The 23,858-nt window shown below is 35.8% G+C and overlaps 2 protein-coding genes across 2 annotated transcripts; both read right to left on the reverse strand.

Moving 5' to 3' along the window:
* Positions 1-5,067: 5,067 nt before the first annotated feature.
* On the reverse strand, positions 5,068-10,457 carry LOC143532124 (protein ALTERED PHOSPHATE STARVATION RESPONSE 1-like). The gene is made up of 5 exons (XM_077027258.1): positions 9,423-10,457; positions 9,255-9,323; positions 8,271-8,476; positions 6,262-6,485; positions 5,068-5,844 (listed from the first exon to the last, which is right to left on the reverse strand). The coding sequence occupies exons 1-5, from the start codon at positions 10,261-10,263 to the stop codon at positions 5,229-5,231; spliced, it is 1,956 nt and encodes a 651-aa protein (XP_076883373.1). The 5' UTR covers positions 10,264-10,457; the 3' UTR covers positions 5,068-5,228.
* An 8,893-nt stretch (positions 10,458-19,350) lies between these two features.
* Positions 19,351-20,079, reverse strand: LOC143532125 (protein DOWNSTREAM OF FLC-like). Its single transcript, XM_077027259.1, has 2 exons — positions 19,895-20,079; positions 19,351-19,787 (listed from the first exon to the last, which is right to left on the reverse strand). Exons 1-2 carry the CDS (start codon positions 20,046-20,048, stop codon positions 19,462-19,464), a joined length of 480 nt encoding a protein of 159 aa, XP_076883374.1. The 5' UTR covers positions 20,049-20,079; the 3' UTR covers positions 19,351-19,461.
* Between the last annotated feature and the right edge of the window lie 3,779 nt (positions 20,080-23,858).

Below are 23,858 nucleotides of genomic sequence, written 5' to 3' on the forward strand. Positions count from 1 at the left end.
AATTAAAAAAAATACATCAAATTAAAATAAAAAAACATAAATAATACTAATAAAACTAAAACTCATTTATATTTTTCTAAAATTTTCGCTCGTCGATTGGCTTTTAGAGATTGGACTATCGGGTCGTCTTCGGATAGCTTGTTTGATAAAATCTCGATGTCTTTGTCCATCTCATTCCTTCGAAGTATGTCGACGGCGTCCAAATTTACTTGAAGTCGTTGGGTTCCAAGTTGGTGTAAATCTTGGAGTCGAGAGTTCATTAATTGGAATTGGCTTTCCAATTCGGGATTCGAACCTGTTGCCGACGATGAACCGGCCCCTTTCCCCTTTCCTTTGCCTTTGGTTCTTCTACCCCCGGCCGAGGCATGTCGGTAGTATTCACGGGGTCATTATCGCTTAAGTAGAAGTTTCGAGCGTCGGAACGAGGCGTGTCTGGATCAACCGAAGATGATGTTTTAGACTTTTTTTTACGCTGACCACCTTCGGCTTCGGCATCCAGCACCATGCCCCATTTTGGGTGATGCCTCAATAGGTCTTTCCAAATGCCAAAGTAGTTGAAGGTCCCGCCGACCTTATGTTGAAACTCAACCAACGCGTTATCCATGACTTCCGCGTCCGAGACACCGCTACTCCTAGTTCGATTCATCCGAGAGAAAACCGTATGGAAAGCCATGCATTTGGTGTTTATGTCGCCCCATTTCGACAGTAACGAATCTTTTTCTCGACGCGAGTTCCTGTCAAGGTTGTGAAACCTCTCTATAATTTTGTGCCAAAATACCCCTGTTTTTTAATAGTTCGCTAAAAAAATAAAAACATTACAAGTTTAATGTTTGTTATAAGAAATTTAAAAAAATATATATGCATTTTAAAAACCTACCGCATTTGGCATCTTCCGATATTTGGCACCAAGCACGAGCACATAGTACGCACTCGTCGATACTCCACGCTATCACCGTCTTTTTAACCCGAGGTTCACCGACGGACTTCTTTGCGTGTTTTTTCGAACGTCCGCGTTGGCTTGAACCACCCTCGGGTTGTGTCTCAGGCACGAATTCGACCTCGGGTTGGGTCTCCGGGGCGGGTTGGGAACCCGAACCCGCAAAAATGTTTGTCATTGGGTTTTGGAAACCGGGCAACGCATTTGGCATAGAGCTTTGTAGAAGTGCAAAGTACGCGGCCATTTGCGGGTCATACATTTGCGGGACGGATACGGTTGGCGTCGGGGCGGTAGATTGGTTCGGTTGTGGATTTTGGTTGGCTTGACGGGCATATTGACCGAAACCGAGAATATTTTGGTTGTTGTTTGGAAACATGATGGTAGAAATATTAGTGTAAAAGATATAAATATTTGTGTAAATTGGTAGATTGGAAGGAATGTGTTAAAAAATATGAGTTTGGTTTGTTTATATAGTATAAATATAATTAATTAATTTTTTTTAAAAAAAACCCCAACGGCTCCAAGTCAACGGCTCCAAGACCAACGGTATTTTTTTTGGATGTGTGTGCCATTCTCGCGTTGTATCTAAAACGCATAAAAAAAATTTCAACATAACGCGGGGGGGGGGGGGGGGGTGTACCCCCCGCGTTTTCACCCACAACGCAGCCATTACACATGGTCTAAATGTACTCTCGTAAGCTTTTACATCATTTTTTTAGATATCTTTACAAACATTAATTCTCTCTCCGGTTGTAAAAACAACTGGGGTTGTAAACAAACTAAACATTCGACGAACTGTTCATAAAATGCTTGACAGAAATTCGTTTGTGTTTGTTTGTTTAATAAATAAATGAACATAAACAAGACGAACTAAATGTTAGAATAAGAACAAAGACCATGTTTGTTCAATTTTGCCTATAAACGTTTGATAATGTGTTCTTTTATGTTTGTTAATGTATATGTTAATATTTGCTAATTAAAATTTTTTAATATTCATCTAATTAATGACTTTTCTAATATTTTCATATAGATTTAAACAAAATTATTAATAATAAAATAAATATATGTATGAGCATTATATAATTACTTTGTATTATGTTAACACGCACACATTGACACCAACACAAACTTGGTACTCGGGCCAAACTGTTGATACTAAACACTCTTGATTAGTTGATTAATCAAATCAAATAGCACGCCAACACAAACTTGGTACCGGGACCGAATTGTTGATGCCGATCATTCTCGGTTAGCCAAATCAAATAAAACATTGTTTGAGTTCATTTTTGCCCGTGAACTGCTCACAAACAAGTTCACTTCGTTAATGAATTAACTGCACGAACAAAATTTTTAAAAAAAAATTATGTCCGATTAGGCGTTCATGAACCTTCATTTGTCCAATCAAAACTTAAATAACTATACATGAAAAATACCTTTCTCGATTATGTTTGGCTCATTTACTATCCTACGGACAATTTTATAAATATATTATATCACTTTTCACATTATATAATAGTATTTATCAATGTCGATTCAATACACAAATAGACTGTTAACTTCTTAGGCTATGCGTAGTGGGCGTGGGTTATGATCAAACAAATTAAACCATTTTCACCATATCATACACAAACCCAAACATAAAAATACCAATCTTTCATACTTCTTCAAACTCAATGAGTTCCCCGGATTCCACGAATTCTGCCGAGAATTGGGATCAATTAATCAACGAGAGTCGAAGAATTCATCAGATTCATCGACAAGTGGCGGAAGAGCATTTAGAGGTCACGAACGCGGTTTGGGCCGTCGCCAATAACATGGTGTCCGGCTCTAATCCGTGTACGGCACCACGTAGACGGTCATATATCCATCGGGATCGTACGCAAGCGAACGCTCGTTTGATGAATGACTACTTCAGCGACACACCTACATTTAATGAAGCTATATTTCGACGTCGTTTTCGGATGTCCAAGCGTTTATTTATGCGCATCGTTGGAGATATGGAGCGGGAGTATGAGTATTTTCAACAGAAACCCGACGCAAGAGAATATTTTGGATTCTCTGCCATCCAAAAGTGCACTTCGGCTCTACGCATCCTCGCATACGGCAACACGACCGATATCAATGACAAGTATTTAAAGATGGCTGACAAAACAACGAGAGATGCGTTGGAGAATTTTTGCATCGGTAAAATTTAAATTGTTTGTATTAACTATTGTTTTTAATATAAATATTTTTTAATAATTTATTTGTGTAGGGATAATACAATTATGCTCTCGTCGTTATCTGTGGATTCCTACTTCAAACGACCTGACTCGCATATATGATGTACACGAAAGCAAACATTCTTTTCCAGGCATGATCGGGAGTATAGATTGCATGCATTGGGAGTGGGCCAACTGTCCAACCGCATGGCGAGACACTCGTGGTGACCATGGAGTGCCAACGGTTAGTCTTTAAGCCATTTGTTCACACGACTTCTGGATTTGGTCAGCCTACTTCGGCTCAGTCGGGTCTAACAACGACATAAACGTTCTCAATGCGTCACCCGTGTTAGAGTATTACATCAGCCGTAGCATACCGGTCTTACCGTTTTATGCCAACGATACCTTCTATCGTCACAGATACTATTTAGGAGATGGGATATATCCAGAGTACTCGATCATCGTCAAGACGTTCAAGACCCTATTGAAGAAAAACGAGATTATTTTAAGAAGAAGCAAGAGTCCGCGAGAAAGGATATCGAGAGGTGTTTCGGGGTTCTAAAAAACCCTTGTCGTGTAAGGACGTTGGCAAAAATGAGCGATGCCATGTATACGTGTATCATATTGCATAATATGATTTTAGAAGACGAGGGAAAAGCAATATGTCAACACTATAAACCAGGAAGCGTTCCAGAACTGTTCCCCGAACCAACCCAAGACCAACGAACGTATAACATTCACCAGCTCACATCAAGTGATATACATAACCAACTGAAGGCGGATTTGGTTCAACACGTGTGGGATAATCGTCCCGTTGAGGACGAAGAGGAGGACGGAGAGGCAGACGAAGACGAGGAGGAGGACGACGACGAAGACAAGGACGAAGATGAAGACGAATTGATAGTTTGTGTATTTTTATTTTTATTATTTGTGTTTTTTTTTAGTTTTATGTATTTTTTTGTATTTCTTTTTAATTTTAATGCATTTTTATTTAATTATTTAAATAAATTGGTTTTATTTGATTAGTTTAATTATAAAAAGAAAATAATAAAAAAAAGGTACTGTGGGCCTAACTTGTAGCCCCTACACCATTACACCTCAAAACCAATTTCACACCCTTTGCTGACTGGGCGTCACATGTCACAATTCGCCTCCAATTGTAGCCCCTCCACTATACATAGCCTTACTTCTTAGTTGTTTTTGTAAAGGGTATAGAAAGTTAAAAACATTCATACTACTTTTAACTCACCTTCGTCCATTATGAAATTATAAACATTTAATCTTCTTAAACAAAAATAAGAAAATGCGTATACATCTTAATACCATTATGCTACAAGCCCTTCGATAATACAGAAAAATAACTTAGATTACAATCTTAGTGACCAAATAATAAATTAAAAGGTGACCTATTTTGAGTTTTCATCCTATAATACAGATTATAATTTGGTGACCAAATATGGACCTATATATAAATTGTAATTGTTTATTAACCAGATGTTCTGGATATTGTAGTGGGTGCCATTACCCTTTAGGCTAAACGTAGTGGGCGAATTTGGGGCGAAATTAGAGTGGAACACCGCCCCCTGATCGAAATTGGGGCGGGGACTATTTGTCGCCTGAAAAGGTTTGAAGAATATTAATATTTTATTAATATGTGTGTGGTATACATATACATATACATATATATATTATTATTATATTACTATTGTAGCCCTACACCATTACACCCCAAAAACAAATTCTCACCCCTTGCTGACTGGGCGCCACACGGCGCAAAACACCCCAATTTGTAGCCATTCCACTACGCATAGCCTTATAGCATATTTATTTCATATCCGGTGTACACACGCGCATTGAGCTAAGGGGAAGCTCGTACATCGGTGCATTGGGCACCACTATATCATCTAGTTTCGGAGGAAATCCACACGGCCATGGAAATCAAATAATATGCCCCACAATAATTAAACAAATCCAAACAAAAAACGCAAAGAGAAAATAATAAATCAAAACTCAAAATAATTCAAACTTGGTTGCATCCAAAGTAAACCATAATAATAATCTTGACACCTACATGGGCTTTCACATCATCATCATATACTAAAAGCTCTTGGTGGTGGCCTATGACTATAATTTGAATAAGCCTTTTGTGCACTCTCACCTTTCATCTTAATATCCTCATACATCTTCAACGAACACTCCGAAAACTTGGTCAACGCATCCAATACTTTGGTCAAACTCGAATGCATTGACTGCAACTTCAGCCCCTCATCCTCCTGATCTTCGGTCAAACCCGTGTTGCCTTCATCGACCGAATGCTCATTAAGATGAGACAAAAACGCTTCAATGGAGTCGCTCACTTGCTGAGCTGGCAAACCTTGGATCCCGGCTGACCAATCCCGACAAATAACGAGTATAGGCGGGCCCACAGATCTTCGAGGCGAAAAGGCTCGTTTTTTGGACCGTTCTTTCGGTTGAATGATGCAGTTTTGGAGCCAGCTGTTGACTGATTCGACGTATACGGTTTGACTGTTGACCATGTCAGTAAAGCTTAAACCGAAGTGTTCGATCTTCTGTTGAAGCTCGTCTATAATCGGTTTCTTTGGTTCTTGTTGTTGACTTTTTGACTTCTTCAAGTAGTAAGCTAGTGAGATGGTTATGTATTGTGCGTGATGGCACTCGAGCATCGCTTTCCACATCCGGTTTAATCTGCAGGCGTTTCAAAAGTTGAAAATGATTATTATGTAACAAACAAACGTGATTCGTAAAGCATCACTCATAGCAAAGCTATTGGTAGAGTATATGATAAGAGTTTAAATGAGCCGAGTCGCTCGCTAAAAGCTCAAAGCGAGCCAAGTTTAAACAAGCCCAGTCTTTAAAATAAGCTTGCTTGATAAACGAGCCCGAGCTTCACTTATCGATCTCGAGCCCACTCAACTCAGATTGACTAGCTTACAAACAAGCTGATTCTGAGCGAGTCACAAGCCGGAAGTTTTTTTTAATAACCCTACCCGGATCCAAAAACAAACCCCCCTTTTTTACATGTACATTATATTAACCCAAATTAATTATTATGTGATATTCAATAATTATAATCAAATTATGAGCTTCATAAACAATTGTTACCCTTGAATAAGTTCTAAAATCTGCGGTTGCAACTCTTCATCCCTCATTTTCTCAATCCGTTTTGATATGGAATCAACGGTGTGCAATGCAACGATGATTCTTGAATGAAGATCTTTCACTATAGCGCGTGTTTTATCAATCACATGACTCTTCAGATCCTTTGCAAATTGGTGTCTAAGTTGGTCACACTTTCTGTCATACACTTTCCTGATTGATTCACTGGCCTGCAAAAGAGAAGTGTCGATTAAAAAAATATACTTTTATTTCTAGTTTTAAACGAGTTGATGAGTCAGCAAGTTTAATTAAAAGGGTTAACCAGGTCAACCCAGACTGTCAACTAAGGGTGAACCTGAACACAACACGCTTATTCGCGTGTTGACCCGAAAGTTTTTTATTGTTTTCAAATATTAATACTTTAAAGGCGGTGTTTGAATGCCTTCGGGCTCCTCGGTCTCAGGATTTTCTAACGGCCATCCCCATTGAAGGATTAGGCCAACGTATGTTGGGTTTGGAGTATCGGGCTATCCTTAAGTACCGGTTAATGATCCCTATGTTCCCGACGGATGAACCTTGCCCAATTTGTCGCAAGGTCTGTTTGGATTCTTTTGGTGACCATGCGGTGCATTGCAAAGAATTGCCTGGCTTTAAATACAGACATGATCTGGTTAGGGATGTTCTGTGTGATGTTCTTAAACGGGCAGGGATTTCTGCTAAAAAGGAGGCCCCTGTTAACTTTCTCACGGATCCTCTTGAAGGGAGGTCTACTTTACGACCAGCTGATATTCTTGTGTTCTGGTGGGCAGGGGGGAAACACGCCTGTGTGGATCTTACAGGAGTGTCTCCTCTTGTTGGGCTCAGGGACCGTGGGTTTGTTGTGGGTCAGGCTGCGTTGAAGGCTGAATCGGGCAAAGTTGTTAAACACGAGAAAGCTTGTTTAGATAATCAACATGTCTTTCTACCATTTGCCTTTGATACATTTGGTTTTCTGGCTCCAGAGGCTGTGAAATTTTTTAGTAGGGTTCAGCGCGTCGTACACGGAACCTTTTCAGCTTCTAGGTCCCAAAGTTTCGTTTTTAGCAGGATTGGCTTTGCTATTCAAAAGGGGGTTACGGCGCAGCTTGTTGCCCGTTTGCCTGCCACTTTATTGTAATCGTTTTATAGTAAATTATATAAAACTTCGTTTAGCGTGTTAGTTACATTTTAACAATAAAAAAATACAAATTTATATTAAAAAATGACCTGTTTTGTTAATATACTAAATAAATATATCTATAATATTTAATACTGTAAATTTGTATGTAAGATTATAATATTTTTTTAATAATAATAATAATAATAATAATACATATTGTGTTGTATATAAAATATAACTATAAATATACATAAGCATAATTATGAATAGATAAATAAAAGATTATATATGAGGTAAAGTTGTAAGGCTAGGAAGGGAGAGACTATTCGATTGTTCTTATAAACCAGATGACGTAATAATTATTTTAAAGAATAAAAGTATAAAAATTAGGCCTGTAAACGAACCAAACGAACATAAACAGGGCATGTTCGTTCGTTTAACTTTAACGGAACAACCAGTTGAACACGAACAGTTAGCCGGAGTTTTTAGTTCATGCTCGTTGGTAAATGAAAGTGTTCATGTTCATTTATGTTTTTTCATGAATATTATAAACAAATGAGTATAAACAAACATAACTGAGAAAACACCAATTAAAATTGATGTGAATATCAATCTGTTGGGTCTAAAAATTAATAAAACTAGACTAACTTGTAATGAGCCTTACATTTTAAATTAATACATAAACGAACAAAAGTTAATCAACACACATAAACGAACATGCACTAACTAAATGAACATACGAGACATGCTTACGTTTGTTTGTTCAACGAAATGAACAAAAAGTTATGTCTGTTTCCGTGTCCGTTTGTTTAATAAATAAACCAATGAGACATGTGTTCATATTCGTTCGTTAAACTAAATGAGCAAAAATGACTACCTTAACTTCATCATAGAGTTTCCTTTCCCACGCATACAATCTATCAAGAGTTGAAGAATGACTTCCAGCGATCATGCAACACTCTTCAAAGAAATCACTTCCACTATCATCATTATTAGCATCTTTTGATGTTGGCGCTAGAGGGTTTCTTGAAGACGATGAATGTAATGATGTAGATCGTTTCCATGTAATGATATTCGCCACATCTAAAACTCAACAACACACAAAACATTAAGTTGATAGAAAATTTCATAAATGGTCCCTGTAGTTTGACCATATTGAAAGTTTGGTCCCCAGATTTTAAAAACAGCAAACATAGTCCAACCATTTTATGTTCATTTATTTAATAAACAAACATTAGCAAAAGTTACAAAACTTTGAAAACAGCCTAAGACAAAATATTTGAAGTTTATTGTTATATTCTTCATGTTTAAAGTTTTTGTATCTTTTAAGCTTTTTTATTTTTCCTATATTTTCTTTAAACTAATTACCCACATCATTCGTTTTTATAAGCAGTCAGGCAATCTCTCTCTTACTAACATTACATTTTTACCTCGTATTAATATTTTTCCATAGCCTTAATCTTTTATTCTTTCCATGTAAAAATGGTATCTGTTGTCTTTAATTTTCTTAGCCTACAACATAATTTTTATCTTTTCCTATTGGTATAACGTCATGATCGTAGGAGTGTAAACGAGCCGAGCCCGAGCTCGCCTCATTTGCAATTTAATTATTTTACTTATCTATTTATAATCACTTTGATGTATGTTTATAATTCTAATGTTTTATATATAACATAATATGTATTATTCAGTTATAATTTCAAACAAAAATATACAATATTAACAATAGGCTATTCACAAGTATGCATGTTAACGAATTGAACGAACACGAATGGGGCATGCTCAAGTTTGCTTACATGCAAGAATTAGATAAGGAATACAACATCAAGGATAACAAAATTTATGATACTTAGTTACGTACCATGTGAAATGAGTGTAGTTTTCCCTTTACGACAATTCCCACACAACAAATTCGACGCATTCGAGCTACCTACATTAAACATTTACAAATAGCTACTAACATTTAAGACCATATTAACACGAAACAAAACATAATCCAATTCAAAAATCAAATCATATCATTTCATACCTTTAGACTCAGAGCACCCAACCCTAGTTTTATCCACCTCAAGCATCTTCGAAACCTCTTTCCCCGATTCACACGCGCTAAAAAACCTCCCCTCGATCTCCTTAATACTAGAAAGAAAATCTTTCGCCCGATGCGTTATAAACTCAGTCGGATCTTCCTCTGCCTCAGTCAACCCCTCAGTCAAACAACAACTATCCTTATTCGACTCCGTCTGCGAAACTCTACACACCAACGCCCCAGCTCCAGACTCATTGTCCTCAAACTCAACCGCTTTCGCTTCACTATTCGAAGCAACCGAGTTCACATCATCATGATTAACTTGCTCGGTATCCTTAACACTAAACTGTTTCTGAACACTCATATTATTAAAATTAACATGAAACCCATCATGACCCACAAACCGAAAGCTCTCGGGTTCATCCGCCGGGTCAAAATAGTCCCATGAAGAACCCGATTCGGGCGGGGGCGGGGGCGGAGGCATTGTAAACGGCGTCGTGTCAATATCATCTACAGAAACCCTAGAACTAATATCAATAACAGATGGATTAAGACTAACGGTTACGGCATTGGTGGCACTAGACCTCATGTAACTTACTGTTGACACCGGCGGCTGATCTCCGGCACCGGCGGAGGCGTGCGGCGGCGACGGCGAGTCTAGTAAGAGTTCAGATTCTGCGAATCTGCGTAATGCGATTCCGATTTCACGAAGCGATTGTGTGTAAGCAAGATGAGCTGCTGAGAAATCGTAGCGTGAATCGATTGCTTGTTTGATGAATATTTTTCTTTGTTTGCATAATTTTAAAGCTTCGCATTTATCGGTTTTTGACTGTGAAATACCCATTCTCTTGAAATGTAGGTAATAAACGATAAACGCTAAAACCCAGAAAAAAGATTGGGTTTTTGTGAAAACTAAAGCAAACCCAGTTCGTGAAATCAGTAATTTGGTCCGAAAATGTGGGTAATAAAGCCTAAAACCCAGCAAAAAGATTGGGGGTTTTTGGAGAATAAAAGGAAACCCAGTTCGTGAAATTAGGAAATTGGTCGGAATGAGGTGGGATTTGGAGAGTGAAGAAGCAGGGGAATGTGCATCGTGTGATGAATGGATTGAAGGGTTTTAGTGATTGTGGCTACTCAAGATGTTAATGATGATAAAAGGGTATAAAGGAAAAAGTGAGAATATGCAAACGGTAGAATAATGGTAATAGATACACAGAGAAGAGAGGAGCATTGGGGTTTGGAATGAATAGTAATGTCAAAAAAAACATTCTGAGTGAGAGAGCACCTATTAAATTTAAATTTGTTTAGCCTGTAAACGAACCGAACGTTCGGTGAACTGTTCGTGAATTGATTGGCGGAAAGTTTGTTTATGTTCGTTTATTTAATAAACGAGCGAACATGAACAAAAAATTTGTGTTTGTTTAATTAAACGACCGAACATAAACACCTGTTCCGTTCGTTCATTTATGTTCATGAACGTTCGTTTATGCTCATTTATTTATGTTCATAATAGTCTGTTTAAATATGTTTGTTTATGTGTTAATAAAAATAATTCAATATTATGTGTTTAAATATGTTTCTTACTACATACATATTGTTCAAACTTATGAATTGCTCACCAACCGTTGTGTTCACAAACTTTATTTTATGAAATGTTACAGGTTTGCATCTAGGTTGATTATGGAGTTTCGGTGGATAAAACGTCACAAATACCGTTAGGATATTAGCATAAATGAACAATATTTGATTTGATATATTTTGTTATATTTTATTGTATTTGACTTATGAATATTTGGTTATGTGACATTTTCAATGTTGTGAAATGAAATGAGTTTGTTAAATATTGTCGCTTTAAATAGTGTCATGCGCTTATGGGCAATCGTTACACCCCGGCATGTTCCGTCGCCTTTGGTCGGGGTGTGACAGACAAAGTCTAAAAGATGACTAAACTCAAGACGACGCTACGTGAAATAACTAGCAAGGATTAAATGAAACATGACCTAGAAATAAGAATTATGGAAATTCTTGGGGTCTATTTGTACACAAGGTATGTACTAACTATTTCAAGAATATGCAACGAGAAAATATTGATGCCTCTCAAGAACCCCATCGACTATCGTCATCAAAATACTTGGAAATAATATAATTATCGTTTCAAACGATTATTTCAAAGCAAAGAATAATTAATTAGATTGTGTCATTACGAGATGAACAATCTCAAGAAAGATTAGAAAGAAGTATACTCGAAATGCGACAGACTTAATTAAACACTCTATAAACAAATCAATAAGAATGTCACACTCTTGTAACAAACATTTTATCGTTAACATATAAGTAAGAATTTCATTCATACTAAAATCTATTCTGTTCACAGAATGTCGAACCCAAACAATCCAGAGAATAATGATGAAGCTTCAACTCAAAGAAGCAACAAGGACATGTCAAAACATGAATAGGAGATTCCTGCACAGTATCTTGTTCAAATACAAGAAATGATTCATAACGCAATGATTCCTTTCGTCGATGCAATGAAAGAAGGGTCACACAAACATAAAATAAAACATTCAAATAAATCATCAAGAACTCATTCGTATAAGAAACCTTCTCATCATGAAGAAAGTGTTCATAGTTCAAACGCTGAAAACAAATTAAATCGCAAATTCAAGAAACAACTAGTAATTCAAGGCAGTAGTTTCAAGAACTTCAAGGAATTTGGACCAAAGGAATTCTATGGCGATAAAGGTGCCATATCAGCCGTACGATGGCTTGAAGAAATCGAGTCCGTTGTTATCATCAGTAAATGTATCGAGATCGAAAAGATTCAATACTCCTCTCACTACTTTAGAGGTGAAGCTTTGGAATGGTGGAATACCCTGATCATGTCAAAGGGTAGAGAAACGATGTACCAATTGAAGTAGGAAGAATTCAAAGAACTGGTGTTACGAAAGTTCTCTCCCATGCATGAACTCGATCTTATTCAAACTAAGTTTTTGAAACTCTAGGTGGAAGGCACTAATCTCAGAGAATACAATACTAAGTTTCATGAGTATTGTAGATTGGTACCACATCTGGTAATACCCGAATCCAACAAAGTAACCCGCTACATTTGGGGTTTACCTCGGGAAATTAGAGATATGGTAAGATCTCATTTGCCTCAAACCGCTGATTCAGCCATAGAATTAGCCGGTTATCTTATGAACGGTCTTATCATAAATCAAGAAGAGGATAAGAATGACAAAGAAAAGAGAGAAGAAATCGAGGAAAAGAAAACAAAGAAAGGCAAAGAAAAGGAGGAAGGGTCTTTTAAATATACAAGACCAATCTGCCAAAGTTGTGGCAAAAGACATCATGGGAAATGTTTAAAACCAACTAACTTTCCCAAAAATACTCCATTAATCACATGCAACTTTTGCAAGAAACTCGGTCATTCGGAAGACGATTGCAAAAGAAAAACAGCTGTATGTTTTAGCTGTGGAGAAAACGGACACTTCAACTCAGAATGTCCAAATAAGACTAACAACGCAAATGGAAGTGGTGCTAAGAAAGGAAAGGCTAATATGTTAAACATTCAAGATGCATCCAACCAAGAATAGAAGTAGACAAGAGTATGCCAACGAAAGTCAAGATCTAAAGGCATTAGAAATAACTAATAGTTTAGTTAGCTCTTGTAAAGTGTTTGTAATCTCGTTTAAACGAGATATTTTGTAATCATATAAGGTTCCCTAATGTATATAAAGAAAAATATTAGCATACAGATCGTGTCTTTACATAAGAATGCTAATACCTATGAAAAGAGATAGTTAAATTTAGACTATGTCATACTTCATCATCTATAGAAAGATGAATTAAAGATGAAACGAATAAATTAAACTAAGACATAAGAACATGTCTACTCAAAGAAAATCAGTTACCTGAACATTTAAAGTTCAAGAGTATAATTGATAAAAATAAACGGAAGGAATCTGTCAAGATCAAGAAGTAAAGGAGTATTATTACTCAAATACGAATATCTTGAAAGGTATCAAGATGAGTAAGTTAAAAGGATTCGATAGACTGGACCCAAGAATCAATCTTGGTAACATCAGTAAATGTTTAGAATACAAAAGGTAAGGTAAATAGTTAAACACAACTGGCCACTGTGCTTAGCAATTTACAATTACTTATGATATTCTCAATTATTGACTGAATATGTCACCCAAAGATACAAGTTAACAACAAATCATAAATTGCAAACCATGCAAACGGTTCAAGTTAACTCAAGCAGCAGATTAGAAAGAGTCTGATTGTAAATCGATAAGCAAGAATCACTCACAACGAATCTCGAGGACGAGATTCATTCCAAGGTGGGGAGGATGTAACATCCCAAAAAAAATTGATTCAAATATGACAAGCTAATAAAAGTAAAGGGATTAAAAATAAAAAAATTGATTTATTAACCCATCGCAATACGCGACGGGCATAACCAAGGAGACATCTCGATACGCGATAGGAACGTCACAGAAACCCAAAAAGGGCGGTGTCGCGATACGCTACGGCTCAAGACATTAAGCCATCGCGATACGCGATGACTAGGATAATAGTACACGTGTCAACACGTGGTAGAGGGTGTCTTAGAAAAAGACACGTGTCCGCCACGTGTCAACACGTGGCAGAGGGTGCTTAAGAAAGTGACACGTGTCCGCCACGTGGCGACACGTGACACTCTCTGAGTAACATGTGTCATCGCGATACGCGATGACCAATAGAAATGTTCCATCGCGTACCGCGATGAGACCGGTTTTCAGCTATAAATAGGAGCCTTCATGGCTCATTCCATTCACACCACCCACTCTCTCTCTCTAGAAATACTTTCTCTCTCTACCTCGATTTCCGTGCCACCGACCCGACAATCGTAACCTCGTAATCCGCACCATATACCGACGACACCTCGAAGTTCGTACTGACAATCCCGACGACCGGCGCACCTCGTTTTGCGTGCCGACCTCGTAACGCGTGACGACCTCGTAAACCGTGCCGACCCGAGACGACTCGACGTCCCGCCTCGAAGTACGTACATGACCCGGCGACCCCGAACGTTGCCTCGATTTGCGTGTAGAGGAGTTGTTGATCAAGATTCTCATTATACATGCAAGCGTCGAAGTGCTGCCCGAGAATCTAGATAATAATAAGCCGAACAAGGTAATAGTTCTGTCCGAATAAAATATCAATAAAATAATAAAGGCTTAGACCCTAGTCGAGGGTATAGCCTAGACTTGATCAAAGTATAACAATTAAATAAAATTTCTTTATAAATAAGAAATACAAAATAGTATTAACAAAGATTATATTAAAAATATAGTTTCTTTATGATTAAGAAACTTAAGCTTTTACATATGAAGGATATAGTTGAAATGTTTAATGAAAAGTAAAGTTTATGAATAAAGGTTATAGTTAAGATAGTGTTTCTTTATTTTTAAGAAACATAAGACTTAACATACAAAGGTTTTAGATAAATGACGTTTCTTATTGAAAAAGAAACGTATCATAGACATTTCTTCTTAAAGAAGAAACATGGCACATGATTAGCAAATAAAGAGAAAGGATTCATGTCCAAAGTATTTTATACAAACAAATGATCAATCAAGGTTTAAGTTATCAAAACCAGACTAAAGGTCTGTAGCCGGATTAAGAGACGATCCGGGTATTTATATAAACCTATTTTATTATAGGTAAATCATTCATTCATTCACAAAGGTTTTCAAACGAGATCACCACATCATTCACAACAGACAGTCACAGGTGAATACGTTAAACCTTTTTCAATCAGTCAAGATAAACGGGTTATTTATCTTAAACAAAGACAGTCAAATAAAGATTTATGGGATTACGTGATCCCTATTAAAATACAAGATAGAAAATAAAAACAACTCAGACCGAGTACACATGTGTCTGGATCCAAACATAATCAATCTAGTCTATCAGTCAAGGCTACGTGGCCGCAGACTAGAGGTCATAATAAAAGTTCTCCAAAGGGTGTCAATTCCCGGAGAACCGTAATTGTGTGTGTATGGCAGTGACACAATCCCATAAATAATTGACGTTTCTGCTGAAATTGTTTCATGAAAACTATCTTGTCAGTCAAAGAAAGATTTATAAAATGTTTTTAGAGTCAACGATTCACCAGCATATCGCTGACTTATTTCCCCCCAAATATTACAGGAAATAAAGTTAGCACAGGTAGCATGGAATTATAGCCAACTCATGGAGATAGATGCTCGCAAGGTAGAGATGACTCAATATTTTAAATTATTAAAATATTGCAAACAATATTTAAACAAAGTTTTATAAATAAAACAAAGGTTTGAAAATCAAACTCTTGAATATTTATTATTCGAGAAGCTTTATATTAAATCAAAAATTTTGTTATACTTTACAAATAAACTAATGTTTCAAAACATAAATTAATATTTTATTATAAACTAAAGACTTCCGCTAAAACTCTGATATATTTTCAAAACATGTACCAACTATTGGTCACACGTCTAGGCCCTAAGTGCGTGTGTGACAGGTTGGTATCAGAGCCATCGATCTTAGCGAATTAGGTATTTAATCATACCTAGGCTTCGATCAGAAATAAGTTTATAATAATCATTAGTATCCAAATAAGTATATCAAAGAAATAATTGAATGATTAAAAATTAAATACGAATAAAATATAACAAGTACGGATAAGATAGGAAAACACGCTCTTAAAATAACCTCGTACAGATGTCCGATCGTCAATCTAGCGAAGAATTCGTTAAGCTTCGATCCGGAAAAGGGAAAGGCTATATAGGAACATCTTTTCGCCCAATTCCTATATCTGGTGACGAAAGTTCATACCATACAGCAATGGAGGAAGATTTAGATTCGTTTGATTCTAACATCCCGCTAGCCCAGATTATTCCAAATCAACACACGTATGGAGATGTATCAAGTAGATCCAAGAAATCAATCATGGCAAAAGGAATAGAAATAATGACTTATCCAAAAGAAAATCCTCAGGGACAAGAATATTATTCAACAATGCAAGATCCTTACTTTGCTCACACTAAAGAAATGGATGCTGAGGAAATGCGAAAAGAAAAAGAGGAAGGAGAAAGCATGAAGGGCAACAAGATCAAGAAGTTGATTATTAGATGGAAGAAATAAAAGTCTTAGTAGTTATAAACAATGCAAGTATAATAAATACCGTGTAATCTTGTAATAACATAAATAGAAGATATATTTAAATTTCCTCGAAATTAGTAATGTATCTTTTAAAAGAATTATGTCAAGAAAGATTACACAAACTCTCAAGAACCCCATCTGGAAGTAAGAGAATAATAGCTAACAAATAAAGGAAAGGTCCAGGGGGACAAAGTCTAAAAGATGACTAAACTCAAGACGACGCTACGTGAAATAACTAGCAAGGATTAAATGAAACATGACCTAGAAATAAGAATTATGGAAATTCTTGAGGTCTATTTGTACACAAGGTATGTACTAACTATTTCAAGAATATGCAACGAGAAAATATTGATGCCTCTCAAGAACCCCATCGACTATCGTCATTAAAATACTTGGAAATAATATACTTATCGTTTCAAACGATTATTTCAAAGCAAAGAATAATTAATTAGATTGTGTCATTACGAGATGAACAATCTCAAGAAAGATTAGAAAGAAGTATACTCGAAATGCGACAGACTTAATTAAACACTCTATAAACAAATCAATAAGAATGTCACACTCTTGTAACAAACATTTTATCGTTAACATATAAGTAAGAATTTCATTCATACTAAAATCTATTTTGTTCACAGAATGTCGAACCCAAACAATCCAGAGAATAATGATGAAGCTTCAACTCAAAGAAGCAACAAGGACATGTCAAAACATGAATAGGAGATTCCTGCACAGTATCTTGTTCAAATACAAGAAATGATTCATAACGCAATGACTCCTTTCGTCAATGCAATGAAAGAAGGGTCACACAAACATAAAATAAAACATTCAAATAAATCATCAAGAACTCATCCGTATAAGAAACCTTCTCATCATAAAGAAAGTGTTCATAGTTCAAACGCTGAAAACAAATTATTTGAATCTAGTACAACAAAGTGAGATCTGAACATGTGCTAGACATTGGTATTCATTGTGACCGAGCCATGCGGCACTTGCTTCATTTATTACAAGAATGAATTATTATCAATATATCTTGCAATCTTATATAAGGGACGAGCTTGAATATCCCATTGCAAAACAATTGGTTCAATTCATTGAGCACACTTTAAGGACATCTCTAATAGTTCCAAACCAGAAAATTAAAATAAATTAAGTAAATGACACCGCCCCACAAAAAAAAAGTGTAATGATTTTCACATTATAAAAATTAAACGAATAAAAAATATATTAAGAATGGGTGTTGTGTAATAATCTGATTGTTTTAGAAATTAAATAAACAAAAGAAATAAACACTCTCCCGCTTCACGGCCATATTTATCCTTAAGCATGCGCTACTAACGCATTAAAAACGCCCCCTACCTAAGACTATCTCCAATGCATGTTTAAGCCGCATGCCCTTACTAGCCCTTCAATGCCCTTAGTACTATTGGAGAAGTATGTTGTATGCCCTTAGGGTGTTTAAAGCAACCAAGCCCTTCCACAAGGGCCTTGGTTTTGTTGCTTCTTGTATATAAGTCAACCCAATTAAGTAAAAAAAAATGTTTATTTAAATGTTGTGTGTAATGTTTAGGTAAGGTGAAAAATAAGAATGGTATGGATATTTGTAATTTTGTAAGGTTGGAGATGAAGTGAGTGATTTTAAGGATTTGTAAGGATATGATGTGTGATAGATGATGTGGCACCTAAGGGCTCTTAAGGGCGCTCATAGCATTGTGGATAGTCTAATGGCGTGTAGGTTGTTTTTCACCCAACATGGGCCGTGGGGTGGGGCGTCTATGACTTACACAATGAGCATTCAACTTGTTATCCTTAATCAAACCATAACAATACTTGCACCATTTTGATCTTGACCTCAATACTCAACAAGTTAGAAATCTTAGTCGAAAATCTTCAATGGACTCTCTTTGTATGTTGCTTATCCAAAATAGCTAACGGTTGGCGTGAGAATCTCAGTGCCTGAGGCAAGTTATTAGTGTGTTATTTTTGTATTGTGTTTTCAATTAGCCATTTAGCTAGGTTAAGCTAGATAGCTTTTCTTATTTATTGACTTGCTTTTATAGTTGTAATATATGTTTATTATCATCTATTTACATGATATTAGAGCCTTATTCGATCCATGCTTATTGATTTGCTTCGAGCTGGTATTGGGCAGAGCCTCCAACGATTTTTTTTTCTAGTGAGTATTTTATTCATCTTCGTTAGGGTTTGTTTTCTTTTCGTTTTAACTTCTACTAATTGGTACTTTTGGATTGTTATTGAACCCGTTCGTATTTTGTGCTTGATAATATGCTTTGTTTCGATTATTGGCAATATGGATGGATAAGGTGATTCGCTTCAATCAGTCAGTACCCAACTTCATGGTAAAAAATATCCCTACTATGTTAGCTCAATTGTTGTTTGGTCCGAGTATATGGCTCGATCCAAGAATTAGAAGGGAATATATTAATGGGTTACTTAATGATCAACAACAGCAAGATTACGGTGATTACCCACCAAACTACCGACATGCCTTCATCAACAGATTCTTGTCGGACTAATCTTACTGACGGGTTTCGACCAAGTGTCTTTGATAATACTCATTTGTTTAGTACATAGTGTTATTTTTATGAATGATTCTTAGGAATATTAATAATAACAAAAAAATATATTCTTCTCTTTTAGAACGTAGGAATAGAGATTGTAAGTAGGAAAGCACACATTTTGTTAATCAAACAAGAGAAATAAAAGAACAATATAATGATTTTACCGTTATGATCAATGGGACAATATAACATGCACTAAACTGTGTTATTATTCTTAAGCAAATGAGACATTTTACCAAGATGTTTAAAACCAATAACTATAAGAAGAAATCAAACTAGATGTCCTCGGCAAAGTAAGATTTGATGAGCTCGGTACAACCGGCCAAGGGGGTTGTCTTCATGAAACCCATTGCATTCGCATAACGAACATTTTGGTTCATGCCATTGTTGCGGGTAAGGATGACTGTGGCACGGTTACGACCAATGTTAGGCTCAGCACATTCAGAGTCTGGGCTGCTCACAATGGTGGTCTCACACTTCTGATCGCCATGATCGCTATTAATTTCCATATGATAGGTTCCGGTCGCGTCAGTCACTGCTTCCATGGTGTACCTTAGGTTTAGTGAATCTCTGTCTCTACACTCTACCTTAACCTTGGCACCTAAATATCACAAAATATAAAGTTACACAAAATATTTTCTAGTACAATTTACTACAATCAAGAAAACAAGTTATTAATGAAGTTAAGGAAAATGTGAAGATATATACCAGCCAAGTATTTGGTGACAGATGTTTCGAACCCGCATCGGCAAGTGTCACAGTAGACACGACCTTTGAGTTGGAATGGACTATTGGTGATCGTGTCAGCGGTTAAAAGTGCGGGAAGAAGGCATAGAGCAAAGATGATCAACATTTTGGCCATTGGTGATCAATGTAAATAAAAGATGAAAGTATGAATGACTTGTGTTGATGGAGTTGGGATTGGCGGGACTAAATAGTGCTGGATATTTTAATATAGTACAGCAAAGTGAGATCTAATCACGTGCTAGACAATGGTATTCAATGAGACCGAGTCTTGCGGCACTTGCTTCATTTATTACAAGAATGAATTATCAATGTAACTTGTAGAAAGTCGGTATATTGTTCTTGTTATAAACTATTAAGTTATTTTGGTTATCAAAAAAAGTTGTCTCGGTTTATATTCACCGTGTACTTCTTTTCAAATGCCTATAAAACGTCTCGCTATGTGATATTAGATTTTCACTCACTTTAAACTAACGTTGTAAAACTAGGTCCACAAGGCCGACTCCCCGAGTACTCGATACAAAACATGGCGCTAAGACGAGTTTCTTTAATTTCGGCTAGTACTAAGAATCGTTCAAAGGTGATCAACGTCATTCAGAATCGCATCTAATCGGTCAATCTGGGTTGATTTTGATTGATTTAAAAAATAAAACACAATTCGTATTTCTATAATATCTAAAAATTAATTTTCTTTCCGGGTACTTCGAGTACACCCAACTTCCCAGTCGGCCGCTTAGGGTCCGCATATCGAATTTTGCAACCTTGCTTTAAACATCTTAGGATTAAATATAAATAACTTTTAACGTGTTAGAAAAGAGGAACTTAGGATCGATCTATTAACTATTTTTGTCATTTCAAGTTTTAGATGATTTAATTGTGTTGATTTATTTTGGTTAATAAAAAAAGAAAAGGTTTTATAGTAAAGAGCTTAACGTGCGTACATTTGGTACTCAAAAGTCAGCATTAAATCAAAGTGGGCATATGCAGCATGTGCAATAGCATGCTTAATGGAGCAACAAGTGTGTAAGCCATAGAAGCCGGATCTAAGTAATAAATTCACATTTCTGAATAGCATATCGACACATTTGGGTTTGAAATCACATCATCAAGTCGGTGGTTTGATCACTTAAAAGGTTTTTAGTGGTTGATCATTTGTATGTCATTGTTGTAATCCTGAAAAAATAAAATATTACCGAAAACATCGATGTAAAGTGGAAGCAATAAGATATACTGAGAAAAAAATATCATATAGAATGATTTAACTAGAGGGCCATTTATTTAGGTGATTCTAATTTGGCAAGTATGCAAAAATTACAAAATAACAAATGGGTTGGTAAGTCAAGGAGAAGAGAATTCCAATTCCATTAACAAGAACACATTATAGATTTTTCACGCATTTCATTCCATTTCTAGTTCAATAACTTTTTTAAAAAAAAATTCACAAATTAACCGCCCCATCTTAGGTAGAGATGGTCAAAAAAACCGGTCCGGGAACCGGTTTGCCGGTTTAAACCGGAAACCGGTTTTTACGAAAACCGGTTTTTTAAAAACCGGTTTGACCGGTTTACAAACCGCCGGTTCGTATTTCGGTTACAAGTTTTAGAGCCAAAACCGGTTAACAAACCGGTTAATGGAAAAACCGGTTTTTTTTAAAACCGGTTATTATAAAAAAAACCGGTTATTAACCGGTTATTTTAAAAAAAACCGGTTAACCGGTTATTAACCGGTTCTAACCGGTTTCTAAACCGGTCCTAACCGGTTAGACCGGTTAGGGTTTTGACATACAAAACCGGTTATTAACCGGTCCGGTTATTAACCGGACCGGTTTTTTTTCGGGCCAAAAAAAACCGGTCCGGTTAATAACCGAACCGGTTTTTTTAAAAAAACCGATTTGTGCACCTCTAATCTTAGGTCATATGTTCATTAGTTGATCTCGGTTCATTTTGGAAAAGGCCACAAATGTTTCCATGCGCATTGGACCCCTATTGATTAGGTACTTGAGTTGTCTAGTTGAGTTGAACCAGACAAGAACCTAAAGTATTGTACAAACCCAAGAATAGTGTTACACACATTAACCCAAACACGGTGTGTGTATTCGTTAGTTGGACGAACTAGCTAGTAAAATAAAATATTTCACTTATTTTCATATCAATATTTTTAAAGGGATTTTCTAACATGTGCCCTAAGGGCACATATAAGAAACATTAATTAAGTAAATATTTTATATTAACTACATTTATCTTTTAATAACTACCATATTTAAAATTATATTTTTCCTTGTAAATCTCACCTCTATTGTTTACCACTAAATATTATATTTTAAATTCTCTCTAAAATTATTATTTCATCTCTCATCATTTTTATATTCATATACATGTAAAGAATATTCAAATATGAAAGTGACTTTTTTTATACACTCAAACGAACATCGACTTTTTAATATTAAAATATAAATGATTAAAAACCGAACGAAGAAGTAATTTCATTATCATATGATAAAAAAAAAAGAAGATGCATTTTCAACATATATAATGAAATATGGGGTTGCAATCTACTTCACCGTGCATATCAAGTTTTCATTATAATTTATAAATGTTAAAAATGCATCTTCTTTTTTTATCATATAATAATGAAATTACTTTTTATTTTGGTTTTTAAACTTTTATATTTTAATATTATAAAGTCAATGTTAGTTTGAGTGTAAAAAAAATCACTTTCATATTTAAATATTCTTTATATATAAATGAATATGAAAATGATGGGAGAGGAAATAATAATTTTAGAGAGAATTTGAAATATAATATTTAGTGGCAATCAATGGAGGTAAGATTTAAAAGGAAAAATATAATTTTAAATATGATAGTTATTAAAAGATAAATATAGTTAATATAAAATATTTCCTTATTTAATGTTTCTTATACGTGCCCTTATGGCACATATTAGAAAATCTCATTTTTAAATTCTAAGGTACATGCTATTTTTGGATTTTTATTAAAGCAATTATATCCATATACCAATTTGTTTTAAACTTTTAAAATTTTGATGTAAATATGCGTAGCTATTATTAATAGAGGGTTCAAAAAGGGTCTATTGCCTAGTAATGTTGATGATGCTTTACATTTCGAAGTGATGATCGCTCAAATCAGGGATGACAAAAAAACTAACTTGTTCAAAGAAAACGAAACTTGATACACAAAAACCGAGAAGTAAATAAATTGGTTAAACAGGTCAACCCACATGAACCGGATGTTTACGCATATATGATCGTTAAGTTAACATGTAGGCGAATGTGACCTGATCAAATGACTCAAATGTGTAGAGAATTAACAAAGATCCATAAATATAAGTGTATATGTTTAAAGGTAGGGGAATATAAGCAGTAAAGCGGCAAGCGGTAACAACGATAACTCGATAACCTCACCTTACCTTACCTTTAGATACCGGAAAAACCACACCGAAACCGGAAACACATCTCTAACTAGAGTCGCAACAAAGAAAAAAAAGAGTGACATACCCCACCCCCATCTCCGGAGCTAGATGGTAAACAACCTAAAAATGATTTTATAAAAAAAAATTGATATTTTTAAACAGACAAAACAGGTTAGCAGCACTGTTTTGAAACCCGGCCCGGCCCGGCCGGTCGGACCGATCTGACCGGGACCCGGTCTCAGAACCGGGCCGGGCGAGGCATTTGACCCGGGCCGGGTGGCGGTCGGCCCGGACCCGGTGACCCGACGGGTCGACCGGTAAAACCCATTTTTTATTAAATCTAAAATGAAATGTGTTTGGTGGGATTCAAACTTAGGTCATTTTCTAGATAGAAGCTTTGATAATTACTCATGATCAACCAACCAAGCTTCATTGATGTCTTTATTAATCAAATATATATTAAAAAAACAATGTATAAAACATAAATAAACATTAAAGT

The sequence above is a fragment of the Bidens hawaiensis genome, unplaced genomic scaffold (assembly GCF_021521415.1).
Source record: "Bidens hawaiensis isolate Kalapana, Puna unplaced genomic scaffold, B.hawaiensis_p1.1 tig00009361_1, whole genome shotgun sequence".
Lineage (NCBI taxonomy): Eukaryota > Viridiplantae > Streptophyta > Magnoliopsida > Asterales > Asteraceae > Bidens > Bidens hawaiensis.